The following is a 13,065-nucleotide window of genomic DNA, read 5'->3' as shown; positions in this document are numbered from 1 at the left end:
GGGTGGACTTCAGGCTGTATCCTGGATGGACTTTGGACCAATATTAGAGGCAGCCTTGTCACCAGCTGGTTGGTGGGACCTAGCCCTGCTTGGGCCCTGGGGGCTGCATCCCAGGGGACAGGGCACTGCCTGCACTGGGGTGACCCTGTTCCTGCTTGATGGGAATCCAAACCACCCCAACACAGCCACTCTAGCTCCTCAGACTGATCCTCTCCTTCCCTCTGGAGGAAGCCTGGTGTGCTGCAACACGAAGCCGTGTGGTACAGAGGCAGACAGGCATCGTACAGCTCTGGAGCTGCTCACCTCCACCTTGTATGTTTGTAAGGGGATGGCTGGGGGTGGCTCCAGTGGGTGAGCTTCAAACTGTTACTCAGCCCTCTGCTATTACTGGCCCAGCCCATCCTTCCATTGCACGGGCATGGAACTCTGCCCCAGGGGGTGTGATGCTCTCCTTCCCCAGCTCCCTGGCAGCACACCCAAGCGCTCTGCCCTTCAACAGCTGGATGGGACTGGCGTCCTCCAGGCTGAAAACTGCTGAGCAACATGGGGAGGGAGCAGAGTGTGCTCCAGGGGGAGGGGGGGAAAAGTGCAGAGCTGTGCTCCTGGGGTGCATGGAGAGCCCACAGCAGCACTGTGTGAAGCTGGGTTGGTCTTTGTGCTACTGATCCCTTCAGCTTCCCAGGGCTGGGGCTAGCCCAGCACACCCTGGTGCAAGCAGCAGATGCTGGATATGTGCCAGTGAAACTGCAGCAAGCTGGAGACCCCTCTCCACAGCTGGAAATGCTATGGAATCACAGAGTTTGGGTTGGAGGGAACCATTAAAGGTCATCTAGTCCAGACCCCTTGCAACGAGCAGGAACATCTTCAACTAGATCTGGTTGCTCCATCCAGCCTGACCTTGAATGCTTTCAGGGCTGAGGTACGTGCGACCTCTCGGGGCAACCTGTGACAGTGTTTCATCACCCTCATGGTGAACAATGCTCTCCTTATATCTAGTCTGAATCTACTCCCTTTTAAACTAACACCCTTTGCCCTATCAACTACTTCTGCCTTTTTCCTCTGGGGAGTAACCCACACCACTTCTCTCCTTCCAGCAGCACAGGCAGCGTGTCAAGGGCAGAGGGGAGTGAGTGCCTGGGGGAAACAGCGTGGGTCAATGGGCAGAGTCATGCTGATCCCAGGGGAGTCTGGAGCGAGTGAGGGATGTGCTGCAGCAGGACCCTGAGCACACACAGCAGGGACTGAGCACAGGAGGTGAGTGGAAGGTGTGACCTCTCAGCTGCCCATTGCAGTGGGGAAGCTTTCTTAGGTGTCAGTTCCCTAGGCCAGCACTGTTTTCCCCATGTGAGGGATGCTGCTGTGGGTCAGATTGGTGCCATGCTGTCCCCTTCAACCCCTTCCCCACACACACCCCAGTAGCAATTTGGCCAAACCATAGCCCCTTCAAATGTGCTGGCAAAAAGTGATCCACTTGGAATTTGGGCAAGGGTTTATGTCTGTGCTTATCACAGGTACTCAGGTCATGATGGGACTTACTGCAGTGTCTTTTGTTTGCCTTTGAATCTTTGTTCTACTAGGTGGAAGTCCATCAAAGTGCAGTTTCACAAAGACTGTACTTGTTGATGTTTGAAAGCATCACGTCCCCAGTGTGAGGCACAGGGAACAGAATGGTTTGTCTTGTATGTGTCTGGATAAACCCAGAAATACATAACCAATGTGCAAATGGGGGCATGATGCGAGCAACAACCTCACTGGGCATCTTCCCATGTTTAATTAGATGCATGCACAGATCTCTGTTCCACTTTTCTTTGATTTCAGATAAAGAGAAGGCCTATGGATTTGCTTGAAAGACACATTCAAGATGGATAATTGCCACATATTTGCTCCTAAAGATGCTACCAGTAGAACTGTAGCCCACTCATGTTCTGCTTGAGCTTTGCCTGTTGAGGACTTGCCTGAGTGCCAATTCCAGCTGTACCTGTACAGGTCTCCAAAGCCTCTGATGTGTAGCAGTAGCTGCACTTGTGATAAGAGGCAAGAAATCCCCAGAGAATGGGTTTTCTGAGTTCACTTGCAGCTGAGTGGTAGAAACCCAACCTCTGGAGCATCAGGTTTTGCCAGTGTTGGAGAAAAACAAGGGGTTTAATGCCACCATTGATGGAGTGAGTGTGCCTGGGCTATAGAGATGGGATGTTTTTCTATGCAAAGCTGTGCACTTCAGAGAGGGTCCCCAAATGGGCCAAGGAGATGTGGCCAGTACTGCTCTGTCTTTGCACTGCCCCAGTAACAGGCATTTCGCTCTCCCAGGTCTGTGCTGCAGGACAGGTACCTCATCTTACACCCAGCCCCTGGCCAGTGTTAAGGCCATTTTTGTGCACTCCAGCCAGAGCAAGTGTGCTCACTCTGCAAGAGGAGCAGCCTGAGCCCCTGCCTCTGTAGCCCCTTGGTGCCACACTGCAGAGGAAGAATCCCCACGGGGTGTGTTCCCTGCAGAGTGTTTGCCCTGTGCCCTGCAGCCTGTGCCTCCTCTCTGGAGTGGTCCCGGGGAGAGGCAGCTGAGCAGGAACCACGTGCCCACAAAAGGCTGTGTAACTTCTGCTCTTCAGAATGAAACCTGAAGGGAGCCACGACTGAGAAAGAGCAGCACTTGTTCCATTCAATTGCAGAAAAGTCCTGTGCCCACCTTTCAGAAGGACAACTTGCTTATGCCTTTTCCTGGCTGTGCTGGAGTTGAACCTCTCCTCTCTCTGAAGCAAGTTACTGCTGTGGAAGGAAACATGGTTTCCCTTTCTCTTTCCCCTTTACAAATGCTTCCCTTGTCCCACCTTGCTGTTTTCCAGCTCTTTACCTCTATATGTTCCACTTACATGAATCACTGCTATATCAATATTAATATGAATATATATTGAAAATCTGAGTCTATCTACTCTCTTTACATTGGGAAAGTGGGGGAAAAGCAGCTCTTGCTCCAGTGTCATGTGTCTGAAGCAGCTTTCTGCATACCAAGCTTTGTGCTTGATGATGCTCAGTGGTGGGGCAGAGGTCCAAGTAAAATTGTCCTGCCTGTACCTCTCACCATCTAAATAGTGACTTAACCTCCCTTTTGGTCCTTCTAGAACCAGCCAACATGAAGTCCATGGCTCATGTTCTTAAAAACATCCATGGGGTGAGTACAGCCAGCAGTGTCCTTCCTCACCCACACAGGCCATCCTTTTAAATCCCTTGTTCTGTCTTTTCTTCCTGGGCTCTCAAACACACACATACACACTTCCACTCACACCAACCTTAGCACTGCTTACAGATCGCGCCAGTCCTCCTCCTGTGAATAACATCTCTGTGCCAATCAACATCTTCAACGCAGGACTTGCCTTGTGATCTGTTCTAACACTCTTATCAGGACCTTCCAAAAACCAAACTGTAATCTTCAGTCATCCCCATCACCACAGGATGGCATGCAAGGCAATGAACTGGAAGTGCAACAGCACTGGCGCAGTGGGGAATAATCTTTGAAATACAAGCAAAATCATTGTAAGACATAAAGGCAGTTGTCATACAGAGTTGGCTTTAGGTGACCATCCATTAAAAATATTGAAGACATCAAAGCCACCACCTCACTGATAAACAGTCAGGGCTTTTACATCACCACTTATGCTGCTGTTTTCCTAAGAGGCTGTTTTCTGGCTTGGTGCTTCTTTGGAATACTTTTAGCTTCTCAGTCTATTTATCTGTTCCAGTTTGTTAATAAGCTCATCACAGTCACCTCAGCCCCCTGCCAGAGGAGGGCCCTCCATGTTCCCTGACCTGCATGGCTGATGTACAGCCTACACCCTCACACACCTCCCTTCAAGGGAATGCACCGAGGCATCCACTGTATTACCTCAGGGAAGAGGAATTCAGAGGAATTAAGCCCATGTGAAGTGCAGGGCTTACCTTGATTTTCCACGGGCTGGGATGGAGACATTCTCCAGCCTGGGCAAGTGGTGTTTTCAGGCCACACACAGCACAGCCCCTTGACATTCCCCACTTCTATTCTTAACAGGGGTTTGTCCAACATCTTAAGCCACAAGCAATATTTGTGATTTCCCATGACCATTTACTATGATCCTTAAAATAATGGAGGCCAACAAATCAAGTATTTCTATGATTAATATAAGCAATGGGAGATAGATAGATCTCGACTGAGAGAAAAAGCATTTCTCCTGATTGGAGACAGATGAACCTTGCAATTGCGGGGGGGGGTTGATTATTTGTTTCCCCCTCTTTTCAGTGCAGTCTGTTCCTGCTCCTCTCTTGTTCCCGATTTCATTGCTGGCAACTGGCCTAAGGAAAGAGCTGCCTTGCCTCTCATTTCACATACACGCATCACGCGGACTACGAGCAAGCAAGTGAGCGAAGGCAAAGCTAAGCCAAGGAACATGCATTATTTAACAAGGTCCATCTGTCCAAAGGAAGCTGCTCTTATATTTATCTGGTTTATTAACTTTTAATTAATTATGTGCCATCGGTCGTTAACAGGTTTTCACTAAGATGGATGTACCCACTTAGCAAATTAATAAAACCAGATGAAGGTTTCCTGAATTGGTGGTTGCAAAGGGCTCCCTCCTATTTCGTCTGGGAATGATGCTCTGTGGGTGCTCATTTTTGGCACAGGCAGGTGCCTGGTACCCTGGGATCTGCTCCCAGGCTCCAGTGCTGCTGACAATGCTGTGCCATCGCAGCCACGCTTCTTTCCCCTTTGGGTGTGAATAATTCCTAGACTCAGGACCTCCTGCCCCTCCACACTTTGTGCCACCACATCTGCCCCCTTTTATAGAGCCCATGCCCAGGAGCTCATCGCCCTTCCCTCTCACGAGGCCTGCGGGCCCAGCTCACGGCCCAGCTGCAGGCCTCGGTAACAGCCATGGCTGCCTCCTTCGTCCTCAGGAATGGCCATGGCTGCCTCCTTCACTCTTGGTAACAGCCATGGCCATCTCCTTCGCCCTCAGGAATGGCCATGGCCGCCTCCTTCGCCCTCAGTAACAGCCATGGCCGCCTCCTTCACCTTCAGGAATGGCCATGGCCGCCTTCTTCGCCCTTGGTAACAGCCATGGCTGCCTCCTTTGCCCTCAGTAAGAGCCATGGCTGCCTCCTTTGCCCTCAGTAAGAGCCATGGCTGCCTCCTTTGCCCTCAGTTAAGAGCCATGGCTGCCTCCTTTGCCCTCAGTAAGAGCCATGGCTGCCTCCTTTGCCCTCAGTTAAGAGCCATGGCTGCCTCGTTCGCCCTCAGTAAGAGCCATGGCTGCCTCCTTTGCACTCAGTAAGAGCCATGGCTGCCTCGTTCGCCCTCAGTAAGAGCCATGGCTGCCTCCTTTGCCCTCAGGAACGACCATGGCCGCCTCCTTCGCCCTTGGTAACAGGCATGGCCGCCTCCTTCACCCTCAGGAACGGCCATGGCTGCCTCCTTCACCCTCAGTAACAGCCATGGCCGCCTCCTTCACCCTCAGTAACAGCCATGGCCGCCTCCTTCAGCCTCCTTTGGAGATCCCTAGGAGGAGTGTGACGGGTTTCTAAGCTTTGAGATTTCCCATTACTTGCTCAGGCTGTACTTTGGGATCATTTCTCACCATTACCAGTCTAACAGCTATTAGTCTGGAGCAGACAGAGGAGGGTTCTCATTAACATTGGTTGGGGCATCCCTTTTTTCTGTTGTATCTAGCAACAGGACAAGGGGTGACAGGAAGAAGCTGGAACACAAAAAGTTCCATTTAAACATAAGTAAAAGCTATTTCAGTGTGAGGTGAGGGAGCCCTGGCCCAGGCTGCCCAGGGAGGGTGTGGAGGCTCCTTCCTTGGAGGTCTTCTAGACACGTTCCTGTGTGACCTGATCTAAGTGGACCTGCTTCTGTAGGGGGGTGGACTGGATATCTCTAAAGGTCCCTTCCAATCCCCACCATTCTATGATTCCACTGGAGTCCTGTGGGTCATTACCCATATGTCCATTAAAAGCACCATTATCTTTGTTACCCAGACCGTCTCCTTCCACACACCCTGACCAGCTGCTCCTGCCTGCTGGTTGTGCCACATGGTCCCTGAGGGCATTAGTGACCTTGCCTCCACCTGAACTTGCAAGTGCATCTCTAAAGCAAGAGAGGCTCTCTGGCAGGAGGGGGCTGTTACAGAGACCCTTTCTAAGCAATATGCCTTGCCCCAGGGACACGTTCCTCCCCTCACACCCACAGACTCACAAGCACCACAATGGCCGTCTCTGCCTCCTCCATCGCTGGATGCAGCATCAAGGACCAGGGTGCCAGCCAGCAGGTCCCCCACATCTCTCTGGGGTTGCCTGTGTTGGAGACAAGGAAATGTAGCTTGGACAGGTCTTTTGCTGCCTTTAGGAGTTGTCAGCTGATGCAGGTAGCCCTTCACCTCCAAATCCCACTTCAGCTTCCAGGGCTCCTGTTTTCCCTCCTTTGGAATATTGAAGGTGAGCAGCTCCAACACCATCCTCTTGCCCAGGAAGCACAGGATCTGCTCCTGCCTGCCATTACCATCAGCCTCACCCAGAAAAGGCCACACTCAGCTGTGTCCTGTCCCCACCATGCTCACACACTCACACACACACTCCCACTGTGCTCCAGTCAAGCTGCCCCTGTTACACATCCCTTTGCCTCCCGGGGCTGTGCAATCACAACTTGCAGGCCCCTGCAGGCCACTACACAGCCCCTGTCACCCTGCACCAGCATGGCTATGTCCCCACAAGGGTCCCCCACACCACTGCCACTGACCCAGCCCTCCCTATGCTCTGTGGGGATGAAGGGGAGGGCTCTGCTCTCACAGTGTTAGTTGAACCACCTGCTCTTAATAGAAGTCAATTGCCCTTGTTAACAGCCAGGATGAACCCCACAGAGGTTGCTCCTGCTCCTGTCCTCTGCTTCCAGCTCACACCCTGACCCACGAGTACATGGCACCAGGAACATCTGTCCCTGTGCTGGCAGTGGCACTGCTGGCAGGGCCACCAAACCTGTCCCAGCCCCACTGATAGGGCTGCAACTCCCAGAGACCTCAGCAGCACTGAGCGAAACCCGATGGGAATCTTCCAACACACTGTTTTGGCCAAGAAACAAACACTGACAAATTTTCAGTTTTATTAAAAAAATTCTAGCAGCAAAACCTGTAACAATTCCCCTCCCCCCCAAAAAAAAACACCCCAAAAAGACCAAACCCCCAAAAGAACATGACACAGAGAGGAAGAGACAGATGGAGAGAGAGAGAGACAGGCTTGGGGTTTTCTCCACCATTCACTCGAGCTCCTTGTAGCGGGCAAACATGACCCTCCTGACAGCATCACGGTAGGTCTCGTTGGACTGTCTCTTGCTGGGCTTCCCTTGAGCCCCCAGGCCAGGGCCCTTCTTCCGATTCTCTGCCTGAAAACAGACACAGCTTGTGTTACCCATTTCTCCTCTTCACCAGCTGCCTCTAAAGAGAAAGCTTCTCCCCCCGGGCTGCTTCAGGACAGCCGAGTGCTCCCGTGTGGATGAGGGAGAGGAGAAAGAGCAAGTGCACTGTTCCTCCAAAAGCTGTTTTGGAAGAAACAATCGTCCCTTTGCGGGCAACAAAACCACAGTCAGTTGGGGATGAAACCAGGGGGCTGGGCTGTGGAGCCCAGGAGCAGCACCTGGGGAGCGGGAGCGGGGCGGGCAGCGAGAGGCAGCGGCGGTGGCTGCGCCAGCGAGGAGGGGAACGCGGCCAAGGGAAGCGCCGGCGAGAGCTGGCTGCAGTTAGCCCGCCTTTGCACAAGCTCAGCTGTTCTCTCCCTCTAATAGAGTTCCCACAGGCTCTGGCAGCTCACTTTGAATTTCAACCAGTTTTTAACGACTGCCTTTTGCAGCCAGAGTCTGAATTATTCAGGAATACCTGCCCAGAGTTAGCCCTGGAGAACAGGCCCAAGGCTGGAAGTTTCTCTTGCTTTTAAGTCCAACTTATCCAAACACCACAGACGTGACCAATTAGTCTGAGATCAAAGTCCTGTGGGGCTGAAGTGGGCACATCGCTTTGCCCAGCATGACTTGGAAGTGGGAAGAAAGCACATCTCTAGGGCTCTTTTGGGAGGCCTTTATAGGAATTGGAAGAGGTTTGTGCTTTGCAATCAGCTCCCCCATCCCGTTCAGGGAGCCCTGATTGGAGGTGTGACCTCCCAGACCTCCCAGAGCGCATCGCTGGAGCCGGCTCCTCGTTTTATGGCCACAGGAAACTCTGTGAGGACTGTGCAACAGCTGGGGCCAGTTCCTGCTGTCTGCACTGAAGAGAGGATCTTGCTTCATGCGTGTGGGCTCAAGCAAACACACGTCATGAAGCCTCAAATATTTGCCTTTAATGATATACTCAACAAAGTGAATGTCACACTGTGAGCTGCGCTGCAGGCTGCCTGCCCCTGGGCGCCGCACCGACACCATGCACTGGGGCAGCCAGGCCACACGCCTGCCAGGCCGCAGGCAGACAAAAGCAGCGTGCTCCTCACATGCCCCTGGGCAAGGGAGAGCAGACCCAACCCCAGGCTGCTTGTCACATAACCCTTTGCAGCAGTTGAAGGTCCCCAGAGAGCCCAGCCTGGCCCAGAAGGCAGGATCTGAAGCTCTTTGCCAACAGGGACTCTGCTCCTCGTGAGATGATGTACCCCAGTATTCCCTTCCAGAGCCCCGAGCAGCAGGAGGAGTCCCACAAGCAGAGCACACAAAGAGCATCACATGCCCCCTGGCTTTGGCTCACACCTCTCCAGAGGAGTTTGACCTTTTCCCCCAGCTCATGGGGCTGTAGAGCATGGAGCTGGTGACCTGCTCAAACCCAGGCCTGGCTTCAGGCAGCTCACACCCTTCCTGCTCACTGTTACTGGCTTCTCAACCTCTCCAGATCCATATACAGTGTAACCTTTTCCCACTGCCAACATTCCTGCAGCCCCTCCCAGTCAGCAAAGTTAATTAGTGCACACAAATTATTCCATGGAGCGGGTGCTGAGACTCCTGGCCTGACTCTTGTTCCAGCTGGGAACTTCCTCCAGCTGTCCTGGGAACTCCCAGGGGCTGCAGGACAGCCACGGGCTTTGAAAGGAAAGGAAGACTCACCTCCATGGGTGATGTTGTGCCTTGCTGGTTGTGGCCAAAGCCCTTCTTCCACCCCGTGGACTGCAACATTCGGTTCCCTTTGTTGTTACCGTCAGTCCTGGGGTCATAGTCACTGCAGAAGAAGCAGAATCCATTGTCCAGTTTTGCAGTGCTTCCAACACATGCCAGGGACTTTCAGCTCTGCTAATAGCACCTTCATTGCCACTCCAACCTCTCCTGAGGGATACTCAAACTGCTTGCAAGAAGCACATGGCCCAAGGGAACCAGCACCGTGGATTCAGTGTGCAGGGCTCAGATACTTTTGAGTACATCACTTTGTGTCCCACCTCAGGGGAAAACACACCAGGGCACAGGAAATGAGCTCAGGCCTCGGTACTTATGGTACAAGCAAGCCAGGAGTGTTCCATGCTTGCATTTCTGAATCCAAATATTAGCAACAGCAGGAAAGTGAAGCCTGTCCCTGCCTGTTAGATGTTTCTTTTCTCCCAGTGCTGTGGTCACTGAGCTCAACAGATGCAGTGTTGATCTGGACACTCTTTCTCCCACCTGATCATTTCTCATTCAAGATCATGACTCCAACCCCATAGTTTTGAAAACCTCTCAGCACAAAACCAGCTCCTTTCAGGCAAGTTCTGCTTTCTGGCTGCTGCTGACACTGCACACAAACTGCTTTAGTTTATCCACAACTATTCCAGGAAAACAAAGGGAAGAGAAGGTGCAGATTATGAAACTGCAAGACAAGGAGGAAAGGTCTCCTTCTGAGGTGCTGTACCAGAAGGGAACAGGCACACAACCAGTTTTGTCTCCACACATGCCTAGCTGCTCCTCAGACCACTGGAACACGCGAGCTCCCAGCAGGCAGAGCCTGTTGAGAGCTGTGCACAGCACGCACTTTCTTCCTCCACCTACTCTAAATGAAATGGAAACAGCTCCCAGCACTGCTCTGAGTCAGTGGAACAGATGAAACACAGCTTTGCTCTTTCTTTCGATGGCTAGATGCCAGGACAGGAGGACAGCAAGTGCCTTAAGGATGAGGTGGATGGGCACAGGCCATGTTCTACTCCCCGAGTCTGGCCAGGCACACTCAAACTGCCCTCCAGCTTGTCTCTGCTTTCTCCTAACCCTCGTCTCCACCCCTGCCTTCCTCCTGCCCTCTCTGGAATGTCCTGCAGCACACGCAGCTCATGCTTTGGGGAAGTCTACCTACAGGAATCCCAGCCTGCCTGGCTGTCACCCCTGCAGATCTAGCCCAGCAGCACCCAGGCCACCCCACAGACACCAAGGCAAGAGCAGCCGTCACCTCTCCGAGTCCCCGTCGTATCTGAGCCGCTTCCTCTCCGGCGAATCCAGCTGCTGGAATTTCTCTCTCCGGTCATTTCCTTTGTCTTTGTATCTCCCCTTCATAACAGAAAGAATTGAGTAAGTATGGGAGCTATGAGGTATTCAAGGCTCCACAGGAGACTCCTCAGCTGGCTGGAGATCTGTCCTGGGGACCCACAAACACTGAATGCTTCTGGGACCCCCAATCCACCTATTCTGTCCTGATGGCATCTGTTGGGCTGATCCAGACTGGTAGTTGCAGCCTTCCAGCTACAGCACCAGGAGCAGCTCTGCTACCTTCCAAAAAACAGACAGTTATAGCTCTCCCAGTCCTGACCAGGCTGCAGCAGCCCATACACTGCATCCATTTTAGGTGGAAATTTGGGTCTCACTTAGCCCATAGTCTAACACTGGTTTGCAGGACAACAGAACCACACTCAGATCCTTCTGGGAGGAGAGAAACCTGCTCTAAGAAGTCACAGCACTATCTACAGGTGCAAATGTAGAGTGTGCCCACAGTCCCCAAGACTCTTTGGGAGGCATCTGACACTCAGGTTGCAGGTACAGGTGCCTAAGCAGAGGGGCTGCCTGGGACCACCATCCCCTCAGCGCAAGCCCACAAGCTGTCCACCACCACAGACCCACCTCACGCTCTCTCTTCTCCAAATACGCCAGTTCTTGCTCTGATCGTTTGATCTTCATATGTATCTCCAGGTTTTGCTGGAAGGAGGAAAGGAGAAGCCAGTGTCAGCAGAGGATACAAGCTGTCAGGGTGACTGGCTCCACTTGTAAGAAGTACAGGCAGAGCAGCACACAGCTGCAGGTGCTGCAGCTTCTCTTGCAACCCAGATTACCTGCTCCCTCGCTAGAGGCCAGAAACCCTTCCTCTCCACAGTAAAGATGGCAACCAGTTCTATTTTAACCTGCATGCAGTTTGGCCCTCCTTACAAGCAAGAACTCAAAGGCAGCACAGAACATGGGGAGGCACATGCTGAGTTCTCACTGCTGTCACACTAGTGTGTGCCAGCACCCCACTCTCCCCAAGCCTGAGCTATCTCACTACAGCTTAAAAAGTCACACCTTGCTGATATAGCACTGCTGGGGCAGGAACAAGCAGCTCACACAATGCTTTCAACACCACTAGGATGGGAACTTTGCCTGCTACTGTGTCAAAACTCAGCACAGCTCTTCCCTGCAGAACACCAAGCTGTGGAGCCGATGCTGGCAGCACATCCACAGCCCTGCCAGCCCCCAGCTCCCCCCTACCTTGTGCAGGTTGGAAAGCTGCTGGTGCTTGATGAGAACTTCCTTGTTGGGAAACTGCCTCCTGCAGAGCAAGCAGGCCAGTTTGTTCCAGTCAGTCAGCTTGTCATCGCTGGCCTTGGCCTTCCGTGGCTGCTCCTCACGCTGTGCTGGAGGCTGGGCAGGAGGTAGCCACTGCGGCTGCTCCTCCTCCTCCTCCTCCTCTTCATTGTCACTGTCTCCTCCATACTCTCCCAGAAGCCCTATCAGAGGGTTCACCACCTTGGGCTGAGGGAAGAGGCAGAAAAATGTGACAATTTGAAGCGTTGTGCCTGGCCTGCCCTGGGGGCTGTGCTCCCCTGAGCCACCTCCCCAGGACTTGTCTTCCTTCCAGCCCAGGAGCCAGAAGGTAGCAGCCTGGTCCTATGGGCAGGCAGTGGTAAGAAGCTTGCAGGTCACCATTTAAAATGCACAGAGTAGAAGCCCTTATGTTCTCCAGACAGGCTGTGCTTTGGTGCCAGGCTTTCCCAGTATGCCACATATCGAAGCACTGCAGTGGCAGCTGTTTGTCAGGGAGCTGCTGTGAGACTCCCCCTCTGGCAATGAGAGAGCAGTGAGGTCTGGCCCTCCCTCCACAGCCCAGAGGCAGCTGGAAGAGTTTTCTGCTTGAGGACTGCTTGAGTGAGGAAAACCTGCTTAATTTCCCCATGCAAAAAGCCCACAAACAAGCTCAGAGTTATAAAACAAAAAGTGCCTTCACCAGTTCACATCCAATGCTCCTTCTGGCATGAGAAGCTGGCACCTCTGGCACTCAAGGTCATGGCCAGGCTTTGGTGAGCCTCTCTACTCCTGTCCCAAGCTCCAGGAAGATAAAGCCCAACCCTAGGGAGCCACTTACTGGGGCTGCACTCTCGTCCTTTTTCACAGAGGGAGGTAATGGTTTTTTAAAGACATCTTCTGCAGAGAACTTCTCCTCTCCAGTCTCATTCTGAAACAGTCAAGATCAGGTGTTAAGACAACCATAGCATGGACTCAGTGCACAAGACAGCTAAGCATCCATCTAAACAGGCCTCCAAGGAAACCAGGCCATGGGCAGACCTGAGATGGTGATTTTGGTGGGAGACATTTCCATTCTGGGGAATCTGAAGCAGTCCTGGAGCTATTCCCTTGGTTTCAGGGACAGCTGCAGCACCTCACTGTGCTGTCCCAGTCTGCCCCACTCTCACTCTCTGCTGGAGTGTGATGCTGACAGTGGTCCCAGCCATGCCTCAGACCAGTGAGGGACAGCCTACAGTTGGACACATCGGTGTGTGCACAAAGGACACGGGGACCAGTTGCAAAGCCAACCCCACAAAAAGACAGCATGGGAGTGAAGAAACACACTACTCCAGGAAGAGTTACAGTCC

At 52.7% G+C, this 13,065-nt stretch overlaps 1 protein-coding gene across 4 annotated transcripts in view; it reads right to left on the bottom strand.

Moving 5' to 3' along the window:
• Positions 1-7,172: 7,172 nt before the first annotated feature.
• Positions 7,173-13,065, bottom strand: part of RBM6 (RNA binding motif protein 6) — a 58,215-nt gene continuing 52,322 nt past the window's right edge. For all 4 annotated transcript variants that reach the window (XM_062008517.1, XM_062008518.1, XM_062008516.1 and 1 more), the window contains exons 18-23: positions 12,558-12,647; positions 11,684-11,947; positions 11,063-11,137; positions 10,398-10,495; positions 9,098-9,209; positions 7,173-7,402 (exon numbers count right to left, since the gene is read on the bottom strand). In XM_062008517.1, the coding sequence (XP_061864501.1) occupies positions 7,277-7,402; positions 9,098-9,209; positions 10,398-10,495; positions 11,063-11,137; positions 11,684-11,947; positions 12,558-12,647 (765 nt within the window). In that variant the 3' untranslated portion in view covers positions 7,173-7,276. The remainder of the gene's footprint in view (positions 7,403-9,097; positions 9,210-10,397; positions 10,496-11,062; positions 11,138-11,683; positions 11,948-12,557; positions 12,648-13,065) is intronic.

The sequence above is a fragment of the Colius striatus genome, chromosome 15, assembly GCF_028858725.1.
Source record: "Colius striatus isolate bColStr4 chromosome 15, bColStr4.1.hap1, whole genome shotgun sequence".
Classification (NCBI taxonomy): domain Eukaryota; kingdom Metazoa; phylum Chordata; class Aves; order Coliiformes; family Coliidae; genus Colius; species Colius striatus.
Note: the sequence above shows the minus strand (reverse complement) of the source record. Positions and strands in the feature narration are given on the sequence as shown.